Below are 12,858 nucleotides of genomic sequence, written 5' to 3'. Positions count from 1 at the left end.
AGCGTCGCAAACAGAGAGGGGAACGCCATCCCCCCATGGGGGAAAACCTCCACCACGAAGACAATTATTGGACATTTTTGACATGGGGGTTAGCGCTGAGTCCAATGAGCGCATTCCTTATGACGACCTGGCTCGAGCGTATGGCCGAGAGTCCGGCCGGATAGATCACCGCGCTGCCAAAAACAGGGCAGAGCTACTCCGCCGTATAAGAAGCTTTATTATCGTCGCCCACGAGAAGAGCGTGGTGTTGAGAAGTCCAGGGAACTCCTTTGCTCTCCACGACTGCAAGAAGACATCCTTCCTCACCAGAAACATGGACACTGTCACGAAGACCGGAGACACGGCGTCTCAGCATCAGACCGAAGATGTTGAGCAATTGAAGCATCACAGCCAAGCCCCCACCAAGGGCGCCGACCGAGCGGCAAACATGATCGGAGACCAGCAAGTTGAGGTTACAGAGGAAGATGTGAGTTTCCCAATCTTACACAGGTGATATTTACAGAATGCTGATATGCTTTGAACACAGAACAAGCGCATCCGCCGAAAGACCGATAAGCGAATCCTTTCCATCCTCATCTGGGTCTACTTCCTCCAGATTCTCGATAAGTCAGTTCTTGGATATGGCGCCATCTTCGGTCTCAGGACAGACTGCAACCTCACTGGCGATCAATACTCGATGGTCAGCTCCATCTCTGCTATTGCCCAGCTCGCATGGCAGCCGTTCTCCTCGTGGCTTATTGTGAAGGTTCCTCACCGCATCCTCATGCCCTCCCTCGTCTTTGGATGGGGTGTTGCTCAGTGCTGCATGGCCGCCTGCCACAACTACCAAGGGCTTCTGGCAACTCGATTCCTTTTGGGCCTCTTCGAGGCTGGCTGCTTGCCCTTGTTCTCCGTTATCACATCCCAGTGGTACCGCCGCGCTGAGCAGCCCATGCGAGTCGCATGTTGGTACGGTACCAACGGTCTGGCAACCATGTTTGCCGCTGCCGTTTCCTACGGCCTGGGCCAGATCAATGGCTCGATCCACTCGTGGCAGATCCTCTTCATCTTCGTCGGTCTCATGACCGTCCTCTCATCCCCGGTTGTCTATTTCCTCCTCGACAACGACATTCCCTCTGCCCGGTTCCTCACTGAGCACGAGAAGCTGCAGGCTATTGAGCGTCTGCGTGCAAACCAGACTGGTACTGGTAGCCGCGACTTCAAGTGGAGCCACGTCTGGGAAGCTCTCATCGAGCCCAAGAGCTACCTCTTCGTCGGTATGGCCATCTGCCTCAACGTTACTGCCGCCGTCACGAACACCTTCGGCCCCATTGTCCTTGCCGGCTTTGGCTTTTCCAGCTCCAAGACGTCTCTTCTGAACATTCCCTTCGGAGCTGTCCAGCTTCTCGTCATCTTCCCTGCCTCTTGGCTGGCCCACCGTTACCGCATCAAGTCCGTCTTCCTGGCTGCTCTTATGGCTCCGGTCCTTGCAGGCGCCATTATGCTTTATATCCTGGACCGCAACAGCATCCCGCCCTTGTTGGTCGCATACTACATGCTTGCCTTCCTCTTCGGCGGTAACCCTCTCATCGTCTCATGGATGATCTCCAACATCGCCGGTACCACGAAGAAGTCCGTCCTATTGTCTCTGTACAATGCCGGCTCTTCTGCTGGAAACATCGTCGGTCCGCTCCTCTTCAACTCCAAGGATGCACCGCAGTACAAACCCGGTCTTACCAAGGTCATGGGAATTACTTGCGCGCTACTTGCCATCATCGGTCTGCAGGTGATTGTCCTGTTCATCTCCAACAAGATGCAAGAGCGCAAGAGAGTGGCGAATGGAAAGCCCAGGAAGATCAAGGACTTGAGTATGGAGCGCCACTACGTCAATGGCAGAGGGGAGGAGACTGAGGGTGTTGCCTTGGGAGAGAATGCGTTCTTGGACTTGACTGACAGCCAGAACGACGAGTTTGTCTATGTTTACTAAGTACGTTGACTCTGTGTCACGTATAATGATACCATGATCAGTTATGAAGCAATTCAATATTTGAGTAGCCTAATTTTCAAGAACCCAAATCACCTCAATTACCATTCGCGATCGAGGCGCTCTGCAACATTGTTGACATGCCAAACACCGCCCCTCCCAACGATCCAGAACTCGTGCTCACCGAAAGCCAAGCTGACAGCAAGGTTGTCACCTCCACCAACGCGGATCGTGCCAAGAGTTAGCCCGCTGACAGGGTCAATAACGTCCACTCCATCTCCAGCACCTACGAAGATCCAACCATTCCTTGAAACCCTGATACCGTCGTAAAAGTACGAGATCGGGTTATTGAGCAGGCGAGGACTCGTCAGAACCCCACCAGTTGCAACATCGTAAGCGAAAAGTGCCCTGTTGCCGTAGGGATTCTTCTTGGACACAGGCTTGAACTCGGATACGCCTGTGTCAGGAAGATACAAAGTGTGGCGTCCGTCTTGGAGAGATTATACGGCGACACCGTTGGCGTTTCCTGTAGTAATATGAACAACCTTGGGTCTCATCGTGGTTCCGTTCACGAAGTAAACCGTAGGGTTTGTCGGCGGCGTATAATCCACGATATCTCGGCCCTTTATCTAGTCAGCCGCTTTCTCCATTGAACGGTATTGAGGTCATCTTACCCATCCAGACTTGGAATCCGTCAACCAGAAGTTACCTTCAGAGTCAATGTCAAAATCATTGAAACCCATGAATGGCTCCTCGTAGTAGTTGTTCAACAGCACTGTTTTTTCAAGAGTCTCGGGATTGACGCGGACCAGGGCCCCGGTTTCGTTGCGAGACCCGTCAGTGACTACGTGGTAAGCCCCACGGTAGTAGATGCAGCCATGCGCATTGACAGTCGGCGGGGTTGTGGTGATCTTCTTCAGCGTATTGTTCCTGGTATCGAGCATATACTGCCAGGAGTGGGTACTATCGTCACCACCGGGAGGACCCCACTCGGCGAAGTACAATTCCTTGGTATCTTTGTTGTAGCATGGCGCCTCGTGGGTCTGAAAGGCTATCTGCTGGACCTGCTTGACGGTCGCATGAGGTCCGAAGATGTCGAAGAACCTCTCATCATAAGCAATGAAGTTGGTGGTGTTGAGAAACTCATTTCTCGACGGTGTTAGAGGGTGATATACACTGAACGCAAAACCGGTGACAACTTACGTCTTCTTCAAAGCTGGATCACTCGTTTCTCCCGTATGCGGAGCATCCATGGCCGAACGGTTGAATGAACCGGTCAGAACAGCTACGGAGGGGTTGCTGTAGGAAACATGTGCCCATATCGCCGGCGTATCATTAAAAGTGGCTGGCAGATCTGCCAAGAAGGAGCTTGCCACCAAAGGCAGGCCAGCAAGAATGGGAATCGTCGTCGACCACATGGCAGGAGTCTTGGCGTCTTGGCCTCCGTGGAATAGACTTGATGGACACGTTGACATGAGTCATTCGAAGACTATCGTCTTGAACCTTTTATATAAGCGTTAATGTCTGGATGTTCCGGTCGTTGGCGACTTTTAAGTCCACGGAGTACTCCGGGTGTTCTCCGAACATTTTCTCTCACAATCGTTGGATTACGGTAACGAACTGCACCAGAGCCATTTCGACGCGAGCCAAGTCCAACCTCGAACGGGAAATCGGCGCTCTTGAGCATCCACTAACTTGGCAGTCTGGATCAGAGAATCTTTGCTTTTACGTGTAAATGGCAATTGAGTTGCGGGGATTGTGGATGTGCGGAGATGATCCGCTGAACATTGTTTCGTTTGACCAATCTACGGCCTCCGGACTTGTGCAGGGGACGGAGCAGTCCGTGAAAAAGTGAGCCGGGCTACTCCCTGAGATTGTATTGAAGACGGAGAAACCCCGCGCATCTTGAATATAAGTTCGGGTTTTGTAATGGGCTGCGGTGGTCAACGACGCGGCTGAATTGGTCAAGTAATATTGATGAAGAGTCCTCTTGCAACCTGCACCGGCTACAGCGACTTCGTACATACAAGTGCGGGGCTTAGCGTATAATGACTGCTGGCTCGGACTACTGTTTTGAGCGCAAATGTTCAACGGTCATATCCCAAAGGCGGTGCTCTGCCTCCTGATCATACGCGTGAGACGCATAGCCAAGTCGAGGAAACGAGGTGTCATTATCCTTCAATGGCTCCGCCTCTTGTACTTCGGCGAGATACCGGCCCCCGCTACTTTCCCATCGCTTTCCGACGGCAGCCCAAATCGTTGTGGAAGCACCTTGTTCGGGGCTCTTCCTATATTTCCTCATCTCAGGTTTCAGCATCACGGCGTCACCTGAGGGATTGTGTCGTGCAGCCTCGGTGTGGATTGCTCCTGGGTGCACCGATGTTGCATGCAGCCCCTCACGCCCGTATCGCCTCTCGATCTCGTTGGCCATCCAGATGCACGCCGTCTTTGATGCTCCATACGCAAGCATAGGGCTGTAGTCCCGCGTCGTGAAGTTGATGTCTGCAAAATTCACCGATGACGCTTGATGCGATAAGGACGCGAGCATCACAACTCTTGAAGACATGCTCGGACCAGCCGACTTTATCAACGTCTCGCGCAGTGCCTGGAACAATGCGAAGTGCGCTGCATAGTTGACGCCAAAATGTGTCTCAAAACCGTCTTTCGTAAGACCCTTGGGATGAAGCACAATTCCTATGCGGAGTTATTCAATGTGATCATAAAGTCAGGTCGGTAAGGCAGGGCGAGACGGCGTACCTGCGTTGCAAATGAGAATGTTCAAATTCTCCGACATGCTCAAAAATTGCGCAGCAGCCGCAGAAACGTCCTCTACGGAGTCCAAGGACATCTGTAGGAAAATCACCTTGCCCGGCTTTCCGTCACTGGTCAGACTCTCCGCAACAGCGACACTTTTCTGAGTATCTCGACCGGTACTGTAGACATCAGCGCCTGTGGCGTGCATAGCACGGGCGGTTTCGATTCCTATGCCAGCCGTTCCTCCGGTGATGAGGCATACCTTCCCCTGAAGACTACCATCCAAGCCTTCATCACGGATGATTTCGAGCGCGTTGGGGCGGGCGTCGCCTGGGCCGTTGGTGTCTCGATGATCGTTTGCATAAGGTGCCGTTGAAGCCATATTGATGTGGGATTGAAGAAGCTGTCGAAAATGCAATTGGTCAACAGAAGTGAAAACCTTTGTTGTCTAGGCATTGGGGATCGGAGATGCTTTGGTTGCATTTTTATTATGCGGTGTAAAGGTCCCGCGATCCGCTCGCCGCCGGCAGCCTCTCCGTGAGCCCGAATCACGGGACCGCATCGTCGCGACAACGGGCCGACGGGCATGCGGATCTTTGACGGCCCACTAAGAACGGTGACGAAGACTGTCTCTTACGGGATTTTGGATGTGGTGTAAAAGCAAACAACGCTGAATCGGCTCATGGAGTCATGAATGGGGTTAAGTTCCTCCGGTTCGGAGTTCGCGGGTCACTCGGAACATGTTGATGGGTAACCGGAGAGCCCGACCTATCGCCACAGAGGAACTTTATGCATTGAAACCCAGTGAACATATGCGCTTGAACACCGTATATAAGGACGCATCTCAAGATTGTGCTTCTCAACTTGATAAACACCGATCGGTCGCTCATACTGATTCAACTACAAGATGCCGTTTATCCACATTGTCTTGATGAAATTCAAGCCTGATTGCAGTCCTGCAGAAATTGAGAATGTAAGATATTTGACTTCTTAATTGCTAAGCACATGTTGATTCGCCATGTCAGGCTCTGAAACGTAGTAGGAATCTACAGCATGAATGCGTGCATCCTAGTACGTAAAAGCCGTACATCCTCTCTGTTGTGAGCGGGAAGAACTCGAGTATCGTACCGAACAAGGTGAGTGCTTGCAACGTGTTGTCGGCAGCTTTCTAGAGTCTAATAATTAGCAGTACGGCTTCACACACTCAACCAAGATTGAGTTTGAAAACGCGGACGACTGCGCATACTTCATTAAGGAGGATCCTGCACACAAAGTGTTGTTCCTCATGTTCCACTCACTTACGGAGGAAATACTTGTCATGGATTACACACCTGGCTGCCTGGACGTCTGATTAGTCTGGTTAAATCGAGTTTGCGTTAAGGTGTCTCTTTCCCACAAGGCCCTGGAATCTTCATGATGTGGACTGTTTGAATGTTGAGTATTCGAAGGCCATTGATTAGCCAAAGTTGTTGAGGATTATAATTATCGCATAGGCTGAATGAGAGTTTGCCTATGGTGTACCTACATACTTAACTTGAAAGCAACAAAATGGTCGTTCGTGAGTGTTATAGATGTCTGACCGAAGGCAAAGTCACAAGTGGCAAGTTCACAGTCAAGAATAATTTATATCATTGAAAGCCAACTGGAATACCTCAACTTATCAACCTGATCGGAGCTGCAGGCAGGCTGGTGGATGTCGGAAAAGAATCCCGACGCAAAAGAAGCCATGATCCGTGTTCAGGCAACGCAAACAACTTATTCACTGCTTGTCTCGATTTATCTATTATTTTGTTCCCGAGCTAAATGCAGCCAAGCCTCAGCCAATAGTAGGCGTCATTGACGGCAGAGAGTCTCGGCGAATGGATGACGTAAACAACCCCTCAATCAACTCCACCTGCGGAGTTAACTCAAGCTCCAGACATGCGCGCTTTGATTGACTGCGGGACTGTTGGATTATTCAGCAAAACCACATCAAAACCCGCCAGTCTCATCACATTCACTCATTGCTATCAGACACAAGCAACTCCGAATAGAAAAAACCCAAATCTCAATATGGCCCGCATTCTCATCACCGGCTCTTCCGACGGCCTTGGTGCCATTGCGGCCCAGAAACTTGTCAAAAACGGCCACCAAGTCGTTCTCCATGCCCGCAACGCCCAGCGCGCCGAAGATGCGAAGTCGGCCGTGCCCGGGGCCGAGACCGTCCTCATCGGCGACCTCACCAAGATCGCAGAGACCAAGAAGTTGGCCGAGGACGCCAACAAGCTCGGCACTTTTGACGTGGTCATCCACAACGCCGGCCTCTACCGCGGCCCGTACCGCAAGACCGACCTCGGACTTTCGAGCCTCACAGCAGTCAACGTGATGGCGCCGTACCTCCTAACATGCCTCATGAGCAAACCCAAGAGAATCATCTATGTGTCATCGGGTATGCACCGCAGCGGCGACGCAACCTTCAAGGACCCGACGTGGGTTGAGCGAGGAGAGGCCGGTTGGGATCAGAACCAGGCTTACTGCGACTCCAAGCTGCACGTAAGCACGCTGGCGAATGCTGTCGCGCGTCTGTGGCCGGACGTTAAGAGCAACTCTCTTGATCCTGGCTGGGTGGCTACCAAGATGGGCGGACAGAGCGCTCCGGGTAGCGCTGATGATGGCACGGCTACATATGTCATGCTTGCAGAGGGAACCGATGGTGGGGACGTGAGTGGAAAGTACTTCAAGCCTGGGAAGAAGGAAGACGTCGCGGAGGAGTTCACCAGGGATATCAAGAGACAGGACCAGTTGCTGGAGCTCTGGGGAAATCTCACGGGAGTGAAACTGCCTGTCTCTTAAGGTGTTTCATGATCAGCAGTGGAAACCAAATTCAAAAGTTGCAATATTCTGATCAACTAGCACTTGTCTAAATGCCATTTCTCACTAGTGTATCCATGTTGAGCGGCTCATCGATACCTAGAGCTTAGCCCAAGCCTGGATATTTCTGTAAAAACGTCGGCGCGTTTGAAAGACACAACTCTTTCCAGCCTTGCGCAACACCACTCAAACGAGTTGAGCAACAGGGTCGGGTCGGGTCTAAGTTCATGTTTTCCTGTGTCCATACTGTCTGCGGAGCCGTTGTGGTCGAAATGCGATCAACAGCATTTACTGGCGAGAAGCCTAGTGTCTGAACAGGAGTTAGGGATGCCCTAAAAAGAGTTGAAGACTGGTAGGCCCCACATACCGTATTGCATTCCGTTCTGAAGCGCGGCCTCAACCCAATGCTGGAGAAGGTGGCATGGTCTTAGGAACCCCAACATCAGGTACCTTCAGATTCCCAAATTTAGGGTCATTCAGATGCTGGTCTTTTACTTGACCGCAATAAATTTCGCCATATGTGTTTTCCGTTGCAACCCGCCAGGCCTCTCTTACGACCATGCGGTGGCAACCCTGTGCATTAAATATAATATCGAGCTTGAGAATGCCACCGTATCCGCATTTGAAATTTGCCTTGTCTTTCATGTATCCGCATTTGCCCCCCCGGAGGTGGTCTTCAAATGTTTTGCACACTTTCTTCATCTTTTCCAGAGGTACTCGGTTTGCGATAATCCTGTATATCTTGTCTCTTCCGTAGCGGCAGGAAGTGTATGGCTCGGCGCGGAGGGATTTGGGACGTGTTTCGGAACCCTTCTTGGGGCCGTTCGATGTGAACTTATTCTGAGGCTTGAGGGAAGCGGATGTTGTTTCGGCCGCGACGAGAACGACTAGCACTAGTGCTAAAATACAGACGGCGAGGAATCTCATGATTACTAGTTCCGCGAAAGCGGTGGATGAAATCAGTGGACGAAGATGGTGGTTGAAGGTGGTGGTAGCAGATGGTAAACATTCCAGATGGCTGTGGGTTGTGGCAGTCAGTGCATTTAAATATGTCAGGATCGAGTTAATTCCTTCTTCCCTTTTGACTTTCTCATTGAGGTGGAAAGCCCCATGGACAATACGGGTATGCGACTTTTGCAACCTTGGGAACTAGAAGCGTTGACTGTCATATTTTAATTTTTAAGGGGCATAATGGTCCCTTGTCAAATCACAATATTCATTACCACAGTCTTCTTACAAGTCCATCTCCGGTCGATAGTATTTTTGTGTTCAGACAACTCTCGTACGAGAAAAAACTCATAGAAACTTGGCCCAGGTAACCGTTTAAGACCTATCGTAACTTTCTTGCAACCGGCCTTCTACTTTCATGCAATACGCCAGGCTGTGCAATGAATGGTGGTGCGGTATGCCTCCTTGCCATAGCCCAAATTTAAAGCCCGCTTCTGCTTGGCCAGGCGACTCAAAAATCCCCTTCATATTCCCCGGTTAGCCATAGAGGTTACGCTGTAACCCTCCACATGCTTCCCCGTCAGAGTCATACGGCAGTCAACAAGGTGCGCCTCCAGGCGGTAAACTGCGGAAGAAAAGTTAGAAGGGAAGAAGGAAGAAGCTTGCAGGACCGTCGATAGGCGAAAGGCGAAGCCTTTGACCAAGCCGTTAGTGAGCACACCGGTCCCTGGCCGCAGGTGGAGAGGGCAACACCAAGCGAAGATAAGCTCTGTGGCGGGCCAATTGCCGCTGGGGTTCTCCAAACATGTCCCACGGGGGCACCTTTAGCGCGGGGGGTTTTGGAGAATCATTTGAATTCTCACTGGGCGCCGGTGGCTGCGGGTACGGGGTCGCCTCCCAGGGTGCCCTGCATCGGTTTCCATAGCCGTCTTGGCTGTTGACGTGATGTCACGCCCTCAACGGGGCCACAACGGTGACAGGGCGCACAGTCTTTTGGGGCTCATCCGAGTTCGATGTGTAAATATTGCGTCGCGTTCATCTCATTTGGCACCGGATGGGGAAGAAGCTTGGGGCAGAGCGCGCGGTTGGGGAAGTTGACAGGAAAGGTAGGCGAAATAGACGGCGACACTTCGGCGCAACCGACATGAAAGCATCTCAGAGAGTTCTGTTTCAATGAGAGAGTAGCTAACTAACGAAGGTGATGGTTGGTACCGGCCAAGTACATCTGCCTGCGACTTTCTCTGCGTATGCGACACGTCAATTCCGCGCTATCTCCATGGTCCCTCCAAAATCCCCGGGCCAGCTGGACGGCGGCGCACCCCCGGCATGGATTCGACCCTCGTCGGCCCTATCTAGCAGCCTGCCAGCCTGCATCATTATTTGTGTCCTTTGACTCATGGATAGCCCCGCTCATGTTAGTGCCCGCGGAGAACAAGCCGTCAGTTGTCTCTGGGATATAAGATTATCTGCTTGCCCACTCAACCTTGAGGGATCAACTTCTTCGACACGGCCATCACGACGTACAAGTACATCATGGAGAACCACGACAAGAGCCACGTCGACCCCGAGCATAGCCACCATGCCGAGCACCACGAGGACCAGACGCCATGGCACGGCATGTCTGTCGGTCGCTACCTCGGTACCCGCTTCAGCACCTTGAAGCCGCCGATGCTCAGCGCGCCGAACCCGTTGAAGCTGGTCGTGATGATCAGCCGCCGCCAGTGGGCGTTCTTCGCCGTCGCCTTCGCGGCCTGGGTATGTGCCAGCCACGCACAGTTCGCGTTGCAATTTGGGGACCGCTGCTGACAAGTTCCCCACAGACATGGGACGCCTTCGATTTCTTCACCGTATCCCTCACCGTCACCGAGCTCTCAGAAACCTTCGACAAGTCCAAGACCGACATCACCTGGGGCATCACCCTCGTTCTCATGTTCCGATCCGTCGGATCCATCCTCTTTGGTATCGCGGCAGACAGATACGGTCGCAAATGGCCCTTCATCGTGAACAACATCCTCTTCATCATCCTCGAACTGGTAAGCAAGAAATAATCACTCACCTGTTCCACCTCCCGCAGCCGTGATTGGTCCCCGACGGCAAGTTTGTGCCGAGCCCGGGTGCAGCAGACAAGCTTTACCCTTCCCTCTCGCTCGTCTTGGCTGCGCCGTCCGTTGGGGAATCCCTGTGCTCCCCCACAATCCAGCTCTCCCCCGCCCAACCCCCAACCCCCTTGTACCCAACTAGTTCTCTGCTAGTGACATCAGTGGCATCGCATTCCATAGTGACACGAACGCTGACATGAGTTGTTCCTTTGTTCTAGGGAACGGGCTTCTGCCAAACGTATGAACAGTTCCTAGCATGCCGCGCCCTCTTTGGCGTCGCAATGGGCGGTCTGTACGGCAACGCCGCCGCGACGGCGCTGGAAGACCTGCCCTCGGAGACGCGCGGAATGATGTCCGGCGTCTTACAACAAGGTGTAAGTTTGAAACGGAGCCAACGAACTCCTCCACACCACCAGCTCTACCCCAACTTCATCTGGCCAACAGCAACGGACGTCACGAGGCTAACCTTTCCGCCGATCAGTACGCCTTCGGATACCTATTGGCTGCGGCCTTTGCCCGAGGGCTGGTCAACACCACCAAGCACGGCTGGCGGCCCCTCTTCTGGTTCGGCGCCTGCCCGCCGGTCCTTTTCATCATCTTCCGTCTTATGCTGCCCGAGACGGACACATTCCTCGAGCACAAGCGTCTCCGCGAGGCGGCCGGCAGGCACGCCGCGGAGTCTGAGACAGAAAAGTCTAATGTCACCTCGACGTTCATCAAGGAAGGAAAGGTCGCGCTGAAGCGGCACTGGCTGCTGCTGACCTACCTTGTCCTCCTCATGGCCGGGTTCAACTTCATGTCTCACGGAAGCCAGGACTTGTACCCCACGATGCTTACGAACCAGTTCAACTTCAACGCCGACCAGGTCACTGTCACACAGGTAGTCGCCAACCTTGGCGCGATGCTGGGCGGCACGACCGTCGGGTACTGCAGTCAGATCTTTGGCCGAAGGCTCAGCATCGTCGTCTGCTGCATCTTTGGTGGCGCGCTGCTGTACCCATACACTTTTGTCACGACGGAGGCCGTTATGGCGGCGGCGTTTTTCGAGCAATTTTGCGTGCAGGGTGCATGGGGTGTGATCCCCATCCACTTGATGGAACTTAGTCCCGGAGCTTTCCGCACCTTTGTGGTCGGCACATCGTACCAGCTCGGTAACCTCGTGTCGTCGGCGAGTTCCACCATCGAGGCGCGTCTAGGAGAGAAGTTCCCCCTCCTCAGCAAGGGCACCACGAAGCGCTACAACTATGGCAAGGTTATTTGCATCTTCATGGGATGCGTGTTCGTGTATGTCATTTTGTTGACGTTCATTGGGCCCGAGCACCTGCGACGCAGTTTCGATGTCGCTGATGACTCGGATATGCGGGAGGTTGCTGGCGTTGAGACGATGGAAGACGAGCTCCATGACCGTGAAGTGAGAGCTGGACGGCCGGTGGGTAGCGACGAAGAGATGGGGCACCAGGAGAAGTCGGCTACTCACCGCGAGTGAGTTCAGTCAGATTCAAAACAGCCGAAGAACCAGTGATTTGGAACGGCCAATGATACTCGAGCTGTGCGACTGGATGTGACGGAACAGACTGGTTGCGGAATCGATTACAGACATCAAGAACAGCCAGTAGAAATCAAGAGTCAATTAAACCATCTGATATTTCGATTTTGAGCGACAGCTGCAATCGGGCCGTTGAATTGAGTTATGTCGCGCAGCAAAAGCTTGGTTCCGGCCGGAATTGCTCAACTTAACGAATACGGCATCCGATCTGTTCCGTGAGATCCGCTCGGCGGGCGGAGATCGCGCCTATCTTCCGCCGCCTGCCTCCCCGCTTCGGAGTCCGCTCAGCCGGAGCGGGCCCTCCGGAGCCATTTCGCTAACGTTTCTTTAGTATTATCCCCCGCATCACCTTCCCAAAGTTCCAATCGGGATCTATCAAATGGAGCATGGCAAGGTTTCATGGCATGGTGAGGATGCTGTCAAAATAAGCCAAGACTCCTCGCGAGCCGACAGCCGACGAGCTGCCTTTACTCTCAGAACAGCAATCGGCCGATGCATCCGGTCCATTATCCGGCCCTTGGCTCGGCCAAGACGCCATGAACGGCGTTGATCACGCGCGTACATTGAACACGAGGTGATGAGTGAAATAAGCATGCAGACACCTGCAGGTCTCCGCGGATACTTATCTATGATTTGGCTGGGCTGCATTATGGACGATGACCGATAAGGGGTCCTGCAGGTACTCTGACACCCCTGGC

General features: G+C 52.9%; 5 protein-coding genes across 5 annotated transcripts; 3 read left to right on the top strand and 2 right to left on the bottom strand.

The window, feature by feature from the left end:
• Positions 1-82: 82 nt before the first annotated feature.
• Positions 83-1,966, top strand: CGCA056_v005638 (putative transporter; the record flags this gene model as incomplete). The annotated part of the gene is made up of 2 exons (XM_037320889.1): positions 83-466; positions 527-1,966. 2 exons carry the CDS (start codon positions 83-85, stop codon positions 1,964-1,966), a joined length of 1,824 nt encoding a protein of 607 aa, XP_037182355.1.
• Positions 1,967-2,064: 98 nt separating this feature from the next.
• Positions 2,065-3,216, bottom strand: CGCA056_v005637 (uncharacterized protein; the record flags this gene model as incomplete). Its single annotated transcript, XM_037320888.1, has 4 exons — positions 2,065-2,420; positions 2,478-2,586; positions 2,638-3,112; positions 3,167-3,216. The coding sequence occupies 4 exons, from the start codon at positions 3,214-3,216 to the stop codon at positions 2,065-2,067; spliced, it is 990 nt and encodes a 329-aa protein (XP_037181443.1).
• Positions 3,217-4,028: 812 nt separating this feature from the next.
• Positions 4,029-5,099, bottom strand: CGCA056_v005636 (Retinol dehydrogenase 12; the record flags this gene model as incomplete). Its single annotated transcript, XM_037320887.1, has 2 exons — positions 4,029-4,657; positions 4,721-5,099. 2 exons carry the CDS (start codon positions 5,097-5,099, stop codon positions 4,029-4,031), a joined length of 1,008 nt encoding a protein of 335 aa, XP_037181444.1.
• A 1,670-nt stretch (positions 5,100-6,769) lies between these two features.
• chyC-0 (Short-chain dehydrogenase chyC) lies at positions 6,770-7,549 on the top strand (the record flags this gene model as incomplete). Its single annotated transcript, XM_037320886.1, has 1 exon — positions 6,770-7,549. The coding sequence occupies one exon, from the start codon at positions 6,770-6,772 to the stop codon at positions 7,547-7,549; it is 780 nt and encodes a 259-aa protein (XP_037181445.1).
• Positions 7,550-10,048: 2,499 nt separating this feature from the next.
• Positions 10,049-12,100, top strand: CGCA056_v005634 (Carboxylic acid transporter protein-like protein; the record flags this gene model as incomplete). Its single annotated transcript, XM_037320885.1, has 4 exons — positions 10,049-10,270; positions 10,336-10,548; positions 10,833-10,988; positions 11,096-12,100. The coding sequence occupies 4 exons, from the start codon at positions 10,049-10,051 to the stop codon at positions 12,098-12,100; spliced, it is 1,596 nt and encodes a 531-aa protein (XP_037182356.1).
• Between the last annotated feature and the right edge of the window lie 758 nt (positions 12,101-12,858).

This window comes from Colletotrichum aenigma (genome assembly GCF_013390185.1).
Source record: "Colletotrichum aenigma strain Cg56 chromosome Unknown KSG_Cg56_contig03, whole genome shotgun sequence".
Lineage (NCBI taxonomy): Eukaryota > Fungi > Ascomycota > Sordariomycetes > Glomerellales > Glomerellaceae > Colletotrichum > Colletotrichum aenigma.
The sequence above is the reverse complement of the archived record's forward strand: the minus strand, read 5'-3'. Positions and strand labels throughout refer to the sequence as shown.